The sequence below is a fragment of the Hippocampus comes genome, unplaced genomic scaffold (genome assembly GCF_001891065.2).
Source record: "Hippocampus comes isolate QL1 unplaced genomic scaffold, H_comes_QL1_v1.1 scaffold157, whole genome shotgun sequence".
NCBI lineage: Eukaryota > Metazoa > Chordata > Actinopteri > Syngnathiformes > Syngnathidae > Hippocampus > Hippocampus comes.
In genome coordinates, this window is record NW_017805149.1 from 183104 (window position 1) to 192913 (window position 9810).

The 9810-nt window shown below is 43.4% G+C and overlaps 1 protein-coding gene across 4 annotated transcripts in view; it reads left to right on the top strand.

The window, feature by feature from the left end:
- Positions 1-9562, top strand: part of LOC109514751 (diacylglycerol kinase zeta) — a 67793-nt gene extending 58231 nt beyond the window's left edge. For all 4 annotated transcript variants that reach the window (XM_019868111.1, XM_019868110.1, XM_019868108.1 and 1 more), the window contains 8 exons: positions 983-1045; positions 1147-1203; positions 2703-2752; positions 6404-6444; positions 6582-6702; positions 6781-6817; positions 7219-7318; positions 8804-9562. In XM_019868111.1, coding sequence (XP_019723670.1) covers positions 983-1045; positions 1147-1203; positions 2703-2752; positions 6404-6444; positions 6582-6702; positions 6781-6817; positions 7219-7318; positions 8804-8920 — 586 coding nt within the window. In that variant the 3' untranslated portion in view covers positions 8921-9562. The remainder of the gene's footprint in view (positions 1-982; positions 1046-1146; positions 1204-2702; positions 2753-6403; positions 6445-6581; positions 6703-6780; positions 6818-7218; positions 7319-8803) is intronic.
- Positions 9563-9810: the final 248 nt, after the last annotated feature.

Consider the following 9810-nt stretch of genomic DNA (forward strand, 5'->3'; position numbering starts at 1 on the left):
ATCTTGGCTCGGGCCGTTCTGTCTGCAATTTTTTTCCTCCCGCTCATTAGCGCGACCAGCCTAGCGTGTACCTTACCTCTCGCCCAACAGGATAAGCAGTAGATGGATGGAGGTTTATTAAAAATAGTCGGTGATTAATGTCGTTTTCACCCGGCTTTTCAATATTAAGTTCAACCCCGCACGTATCGTTTCCACGTTTCGTACACAGAGGCGTGCTAATTTCCGGTTACTCGTCTTAACATGTAACGATAGCATTGATATGCTCAAACTCTTTAATGATTCTCTCCGTGTAATCTGTCATTAAGTTTGCTAACTTAATGTTATGTCATTAAGTTTGGTAACTTAATGACACATGCTCTTTCTGATTGCTCAAGTTATCCAAGTGTCAGTGAAGCAATCGAAGCACCATATCTGACTTAATGAGACGTTTGCCGTTTCGCGGGACCTGTCGGGGCCGTCTGTGCGGAGACTCGCATGCTCAAGTCTAACGTCCTCGAAAGAAAAACAACACACACACACACAAAATAAAATAGAAAGCCTTTATTGTCACGTTCTATTGGGCGGATACAGCAAAACTGAGGTGACGAAAACACGAAAGACAACCAAGAATGATAATGCCAAGCATATACTACTAATTGTAGGATGAGGATAAATAACCCTGAGAGTGAGTGAGAAAGAGCTCAACTGCGTGACCTGCCTGAATGCCAAGCAAGGAGAAACGGAGAGAAATACGGACACGGCTACCATGTATTCCTCTCTGCGGGCCATCTGATGGGCGCTGTCTAGAAAAAAAAAAAAAATCCTCTCAGACCAGATCCCAAAAAGTTCGATGAGCTTCTTCCATTCTTCTGTAATCGCAGTGTGTCACAATACCTCATGTGTGTTTGTGTGTGTGTGTGTGTGTGTGTGTGTGTGTGTGTGTGTGTGTGTGTGTGTGTGTGTGTACCTGGATCTTTCAAACACACTGTGTGCTGTCTTGTAGGATGAACAGTGACAGCCCCGCCTCAGCACCGAGTTCAACACCTGAGGTCAGAAAACTACGAAGGTTAGTCAACCGTTGCATCACATTCCATGAACGGTGGCTCAACAGCGGCAACCATTTTTAGGCTCTTTTGTTTCATGCCGTGACTGCTCTGTGGTTTCCAGAAAAGGTTGCATCCAGCGCTCTGTCACCACTCCTGATGAGGTGAAGCCTGTCATGAGGTCAGTCCTCTCACGGCTTGACTTTTCCAATGAATTGAATGTATGTCACGATCAACAGCTACTCTGCCTGATGAAACATTCAGCATTCCAGTTTGAGGAAAAAAATAACAGCACGTGAACCGGCACAGTGGTACCTCTACTTACGAAATTCATTGGTTCTGGAAGAAATTTCCGAACTTGAAACTTTTGTAAGTAGAGACGCGTTTTCCATGTAAAAGCCCTAATCCGTTCCAAGCTCCCTCAAAATTCAGACAGAAATGTTTCCTAAAGCATAAAAATGCATCAAAATATGTAACAAATACACGTTACAATTAGATTGTTGCGCAATAAATGAGAGTTGTACATAATGTAAAAAACAAAGAATAAAAGAAAAAAATGATGGTCATTCAACTTTTAACTGCGTCCTCATCGTTTTTTTGCCCTCTTCAGTTCATGTTCTCTTTCAGAAGTGGTTTTTGCCTGGGGTGTTGTAAAGAACAGATCCAAGGACGTTTGCTTTGAACAATCCTTCGAAAATGTCCAAGGCAAACATCAGCATAGTGAGCGATCGCCCGACTGGTGAACACGTTTTCTGGGTGATTCACATTTACGTCAAACTGTCAGAACGCCTCGTGGCCCGAGGGGCGAATGACGAGGATGCTGCATAGACACATCGTTTTACACACATAGACACATATGGTAGAGGTCCCTCTTAGCCAATGGGATGCCAGGCTGATGCTCTGTAGTAGCCAATGGCAGAGCGGCTCTAAGGATGTCGCGTTCGGGAAACTCGGAGCTGCGCATCACGGGCCATACTTTATTTTTACCTCTCTTCAATATTTGCCTGTTGAGGCGTTTTGTAACTTGAACATTTCGTATGAAGAGACGTTCGTGAGTAGAGGTACCACCGTATTTAATATCACCTGCTAAGCATTCAGCACCCTTCTCGCTGCTGTTACGAAACAGAATTTTGTGCGTTTACGGGAGCGATAGGGAACTTTGATCCCCACCCTTTGAAACCCTCCCCGAATGCCACAGTAGCTGTGTTATGTTGATTTTTTTTTTTTTTTTTTAATCAAAAGAAAAAAAGTCAACAGTACTTAGCATGAGAAATTATACACAATTATTCATTAACAAGTAAGATGCCAATTTTTCTGAATTAAATGCAATTCCTTTTCAGGCGCATACTTCTGTTGATGAATTTACTGAATGAACCACAGCCTCGGTCACACATTGAGTCACACTTAGCGACACAATTAGGAGACAGACGTCGTGTCAACAATTTCACTGATGTATTCACAATGTACTGCCCACCAAAAGTATTGGAACAGGCTGGCCAATTTCCTTACGTTTGCTGCGAGAACTCATCAATGGACGCGACATGATGGGTTGAGTGCCGCATGTTATTCTTTTGATACACAGCTTTCAATTCATTGCAATCCAACCTCCAGTGGGGGGTTTTTTGTATTGTAAAGAAACAGAAAGCATGCCCGTAATTATTTGTGATGGTCTCTTTGCAGACTTGAAACGTGTCAAAAGTCAAGTGATGCAGGAAGAGAAGAAGAAAAAGGTACTGTGCACGCGCACGCGCATGACATGAATGTGGTTCATTTATGTTGCGCATGACACGCAACTTGGCGGTCTTGACAGCTTGTGTGTCTCAAGAGGAGGTAAAAAAAAAAAAAAAAAGAAAAAAAACCCTGTAGAAGGAAGCCAGCTTTTGTGATGCGATTCTCCTGTCTGACGCACAGTTTTCTCTCACTTTTCATGCAATTTGTTTTGCTGCTCTCTTTTTAACTGGAAGGGCGTCCGTCCGCGTGATGACACTGTCTCATTTCCGCAATCACCGAGTAATTTGTGTATCAAATTACCGGTATTGCTTATCGTGTCGCTAAATGGGCTATTCTGCCAGCTAAAGTCTTTCTTGTCTTTTAATTCAGGGTTCATTTTAAGTGGCAAAAAAACGTGACACTTAGGGGCTCCTCAAGTTTTTTTTTTTTGTTGTTGTTGAAATACTCACCTCTTTATACAGAACTCAATTATGGGCAGAAAAGCAATCTTGCAAAAATCATGGAGGGGTTCCTCAAGTCTTTTTTGTTTTTTGTTGTTGTTATTGTTGAAATACTCACCTCTTTATACAGAACTGAATTATGGGCAGAAAAGCAATCTTGCAAAAATCATGTCAAGGTATTGCCAGAGGACCAGAGAACATCATCCAATCAAATCATAGTTGGGGTTTCTTTCATCTACTGTAAGCTTCTGAATTCCCATGGAACTCGAGTTCCAATCTGAGTAACTTGAAAACTTCAGGTAAGCTTAATCGTGTGTATTTTTCCAAAGCCCTTTTGGTGTTGAAGAGTGCAAGAGTGCTATTCCGCACACATCGTCTTTTTTGAACCTTCTCATGTTTGCTCGTTTTTGACACACACTGACAGATCCCATAAGGTCAGCTAGCTTGCATCAAATGGAATAGTTCAGTGGAGCATGTGACGTGTGCGTGCGTGTGTATGTGAAAGGAGGGGGGTGGGGTGGGGGGGCATGCGTGCATTCTTAGGCAAGGATCTTCTACACAGTGAACCTTCATTTATCTTGTGGGACGTGTTCCAGAACCACCCGCGAAAGGTGAAAATCCACAATGCCGAGCCCATCTAATTTGTACATTTTGTACCTTTACCTCTCCTGCCCACTTTTTAAACACAGTCAAACTTATTACAACAGTCACGCATGGGCTAACAGAAAGTAGCCAGAGATGTTCCATAACTCCATCCATCCATTTTCCAATCCGCTTTATGTTTTCAATTAGCCTGCCACGCATGTTTTTGGAATGTGGGAGGAAACCGGAGTACCCGGAGAAAACACACACAGGCCCGCGGAGAACTCCACACAGGGAGGCCGGAGCTGGAATTGAACCCAGAACCTCTGCACTGTGAGGTCGACACGCTAACCACTGGACCACCGGGCCGCCTGTTCCATCACTCAAAACCTTCAAACAACGCTTACAGCATTCGACATTCATCACAGTCACTGCATACTGGCACCAAAGACATGAATGAAAAGAAATGAAATTGCTGATCACGGCAGGCTCGAATCAAATGTCCTGCTTATTTTCTTATGTTTCGACCACCCAGTCGCACACCGACACGCTTGCACAGCGTGTGGCACCGTGCAAGGCTGCAGCGAGGAAGGTGATGTGAAAAGTGGCTTGTGCAAGCACTGCACACAATTTTGATTCTCTTCGCTGTACTTAGCGAGCCTTTGAGGCACTTCCTGGCCGTTCTCTCTCCTGGAGAAACACAAGTATGGCGTTTGGAGTGTACAAGTGCTCCAGAAAATTAGCGCAACTCCCCACCAGGCGAGTAAGCTTGGAAGGTGAGTCGCCGTGCTCCATTTTTTTTTTTTTTTTTTGCGACTTAATTGACATCATCAAAGACGTAAAAGTAGTTTAGGAAATAATGTTTGTGCGAAAAGTAGGTGACTCTGTCATACGGGGAGGAAATCGCTCACAAACTCACATTTCAATTTGATTGCAACCTACCGAATGCGGGTTAAAATTGATTTTGCCTGCCGGTGATGCAATCGTGTCAGTCAGATATAGTTTGGGATGAGCATCAAGTCTTGGGAATGGATTGGAAGTGGGACTGTTCTCACGGCATTGTTTGTTTGCATTTTAAATTTCCAATTCCCCGTTACGGTTTCTCGTCCACCGACCGAACGAAGAACCAAGACCAGCAAGTGCACACCCGATGCCAATCACAAATGTGGCTTAACTTTGTTAAACTAAATAAGAGTCACCCCAGCACAGCAACTACATTTTATTCCTCGTGACTAAATATTGGGTCTTTTGTCCATGTTAAAATTACATCTGCCTTATGAACATTCAAGAAAACAAACCCAAAAAGAAATTTAGACGAACTGACAACAAAGAATAATTTAACCTATTTTGTTTTGGAAAAGATTTGAAGTGCATCCGTTTTCTTGAAATACAAATTAAATAAATGAGAGCACCACTGCCACCTACTGGAGTGGATGTGCGATGACATTTAATTCTTGTCTGGCAAATCAAGCATGTTCCCCAGGTCAATCGCACTCTCCTGGCATCACACCTAAAGCACCCCCCGTGGGTTGGGTTCCCATCCCCCAGCCCATCTGGACCTCCTCGCCCCCTGCCCCTGCCCTCCCTTTGAGAAGTACTGGTCTAGGCCTATATTAAAATTCATTTTTTACACATCATCCAGTGAGTAGCCTTTGAAATAAATGTGCAAAATACCACTGCCTCACCTGCCACGAACCTCACTGCCTGTCACTGATTAGCTTAGAGCGCGCTGGATTGATTTTAGCCTAACCTCAGACTCACGCAAATCAATTTACACGTCCAAAACAAAGGGTTTGTGAATTTAAGTCTCATTAGTCCACCTTCACAGAGGTGCTTGCTCCCAGCTTCGTGTTGCTGTAGTCACCTTTTGTAACGAGTAATGGCCTCAAATTCCTCCAGACTGTTGCGCGCGTCTGACCTGGAATTACACCAAACATTTGGCTGAGGTTATTGCTGCCAGATGAGGTTCAACCACAAAGTAAATACAAAGGTTCACATACCTCACACACACACACACACACACACACACACACACACACACTTGCCTGTGAATGTTTACTTGTCGTGTCTAATAAAACACAGAAACAGAAGACGGGAGCTTGGTTGGTATTAGTTGAAGAAGACTTTTTATGTATTGTCACGTAGATAAAGACCAGGTCCTTTTGTTTGCAACTCTATGTGTGTGTGTTTATCGTTCCAGCCACGAAAGCTCTTAAAGAATTTGTTTTTGTCATCTCCCCCCCCCCCATCCCACCTCCCTTCTTCCCTCTCCCTCTCTCTGCCTGCCTCACATAACTGGATTAGGTCGCTGCTTTTTAGAGTGAGGGACGGTGAGAGCAAGGATTGGGGTCAACTTAATGAACATTCATATCATGGCCTTGCTTCAGCCACACAAATACTTTGTGTAACAAAACTGTGATGGGGTTTTTTTTTTTTTTTGGAACTGTTGAAAAAGTTTACGTTCAAACCAAGGTCCAGGAAGAACATGCCAATAACAACTGACTATTTTGTTATATTTTATGTCATTTGTGTAAAATGAATCATAACTCACGTATTGAACATTGTTCAAACTGAAGATAAGATTTCTCATGGCAATGTCTTTGATGTCATTCTTTGGTGTCTTTACAGAGCTGTTGATGCAGTGTGTAAAGACCAACAATTTGAAAAAGGTGAGTGTGTGTTGGTGGGTGAACAAATTTGATCATGTTGCTCCGTCTCCTGTTAAACTTCCATTTTGACGCCATTTGTTGTTTTCTATTGTAAAGCTCAAGTGAATATATTTTTGTGTTTGCGGTGGGGAAAAAAGCTACAGGAGCTGCATGAGAAAGGATGTGACCTGACATGTGTTGACGAATCGGGCTGCAGCCTGCTGCACCACGCTGTCAGCGCGGGAAGCAAGGAGATGGTCCGCTTCATCCTTGACAACGGTAACTGCTCGTATGCCTCCGTGGAGGTCACGTGACTGCCTTGGAGTCCACTCATTTGCCACCTTCTTGAATTTCCAGCTCCAAAGGACCTCATTGATAAGACGGAAGACATTCAGTGAGTTCATGTTTGTCTTGAACGTAATTAAACGTATCACTTCCGGTACCTTGATTTATGACTTTCATTTATTCTGTGACCGAGCGTATAATTGTTTATACTTGCATAGTAAATCAATTTCCCCCCTCGAAATGCCTGTTCTGTGCCCCCCCCCCCATAATCCCCCCCAAAAATGCCCCAATTCTTATTTTTGTTTTAAAGTTTTAATGAAGATAAATATCACTGTGATTTTGAATATACTTGACATATAAAAGCATAAAATTGCCCAGGCAACAGCTCCTAGCTCGAAAAAAGTTGGCACAATAAGTCAAGGTACCACTCTGAAGCCAGTTTGATAGACATCAATAGACCGAGAGAAAAGTGTTCCTCTGGGTCTCATGCTGCTTCTGGTCTTCCAACAGCGGCGAAACAGTTCTTCATCGGGCCGCGTCACTGTGTCACAGGACCATCTGTCACTACCTGGTAGAAGCGGGAGCCTCGCTGATGAAAACCGACATGCAGGTTGGTTAAGAAAAAAAAAATCATGCAGGGAACCTCCCTTACTCAATATAGAGATATATTTCGCAAAACAACGTCCTGAAATGACATTAAATCACTAATGAAGGGCACAAAAAAAATACTTGATTTGTCTGACCGTGTATTGTACGGCGCCTGTCGCCAGCATTTAGCGGCAGTTCCAGCTTTAGCGGATAGCTGCTAGCAGCTAGCAAGCGCCATTGGATTTTTTTCAAAGACAGTTTGAATAGACATACATCACTGTGCACACTTTGATGCAGACAGCCTGACAGGCTTTCTGCATCCATTTTTATTCGATTTTTTGGATTTGATCGCCGCAGCCCTCGTCACTATTGAAGAGGAGCCTGCCAAACAAAGCCGAGTTCAGAGACAAAGACAACAGTGCTATTCCTCCGGAGGCCTTCCGGGACGTCATGCACCACTGTAAACATTCCGGTGTGTTTTACTATAAGAAGCTAGTGGTCAAGAGGTTGAATGCTGAAACAAAAGAAGAAAACAAATATGAAGGATGACGATTGGCTGCTAGGCTGCCTGAGAACTGTGGAGGATCTCTCGAGTAAGACAGTGAACCCCCAAACTGCTCAGGGGTATTTCATCTTCTGGCATCTCTCCCTTGCCTGCATGGCGATGTGGATGTTTTTTTGTGTTTTTTTTGTCGTGTAATACATGCAGTCACTGTAAGCCAAGTTTAATTATATAGCACCATTCACACATGAGACCAATCCATCGTGCTTGACAGAGGCGAAAAAAATGAAACTCATTGAAAAGATGAAAATTCAAATAAAATCCAGACAACTAAGCAGCATAAAAGAAAAATATAACAAAATTGCGTCAATGATAGGTGATCAAGTTAAAAAAAAAAAAAGTGGGGGGGGGGGGGGGGGGGAAGAAAAAAAATTGATTGATGGAAAAAGTGGTGGTGATTTTCAAGGCAGATTGAAATGTAGTGACAGTCTGAGGAGATGTCAGCGGGTGTTCTTGGAATGTTTGTCATGGAATGCCTTGCATGTTTTTGGAATGCGGGAGGAAACCGGAGCACCCGGAGAAAACCCACACAGGCACGGGGGGAACATGCAAACTCCACACAGGAGCCGCAATCAATCCCCGCACCGCTGCGCTGTGAGGCCAACGTGCCAACCGGTCGACCACCGGTCGACCATTCCCCGAGTTTGATACCCATCCAAAATTTTCAACACCACTTATCCCAAAGAGAGTCGCGAGGAGTTGCTGGAGCCTATGCCAGCTGACTTCAGGCAGACTACAACCTTGAACTGGTCGCAGGTCACATCTCAAGACAAACAACCCCTCACACTCACATTCACACTGTCACCGAGTGGGAATCGATCCCACGCCGCCTACACACAAGTCAGGCGAGTGTACCAACACACCGTCAGCGACTGAATAAGCAAGCGTTAGATAGAAATATACACAATAAGTGTATCAACAAGTCCAAAAATTGCCTGTCCGCAGGGTGACACCCCAAAGAACCGGGCCGAGAGGGCTCACGATGCTGAGCTGGCAGCTTACCTGGAGAATCGGCAGCACAACCAAATGATCCAGAGGGAGGACCAAGAAACGGCCGTCTAAGCCTTTTCAGAACCACAGCGAGAGAAGCTGCCGAGTGACGGTGGAGCTGTGCCAAAAGTCGCCATGATGAGGACACGTCAAACACGTATTGATCAAGAAACAACTCAGGACATTTCCTGTAATCTGAGTGGAACATTAACAGATGTCTCGGACCTTTTTATTGGATTTTTTTTTTTTTTTTACTTTTACATTTTGAGTTACCGAAATAGCCATGAAGGGGCCATTCATGTGATGTTTGTTTTTTCTTTTCTTTTCTGTTTGGACCCAGTTTCCCTCCACATGACTGACAAAGCAAAAACAAAACTAGAAGCCTTTAGAAAGTGTTTTGCAATTCTAGTTGTACTTTTTGTTGTTGCCTTTTTTTTTACTTAAGTGCGCATAGTAAATTATTTGTTAAGTTGCTTACACGGCAGCTAGCCAAATATTCACACACCAAAAAGAAAGAATAAGAATCACATTTATTTGTTCGAAAACTTTAGAAATTGATGTTAACATCTCTAACTCGCGAGCGCATTTACTTTTATTCATACTTGCCAATAATATCTGACAATTAAGTTGATACACTGGTTGTGTTTGTTGTTTTGACGTATCTAATGTAGTTTTTGAAATTGTCATGAGGTAATAAAACATTTTCCAGTGGTTTCAGTTTGCATACTTTTGAACATTTTTGTCCAGCTGCTACCACAGTTCCAAAAGGATAAGCTTTAAACCATCAGATAGTTTTCTCAATCAAAAGGAAATACTCCACTGTTATCCTATCTGGAGGGAATAAAGACCTGGATAGCACTAAATTTTCTAGAATTTCAATGAAAAGAAGACAGAAGTGATGGTGTTTGGTCCCAGTGGCCCTTGAACATCCCATCCTGTAGACTTGGGCCCCCTGGCTCCTT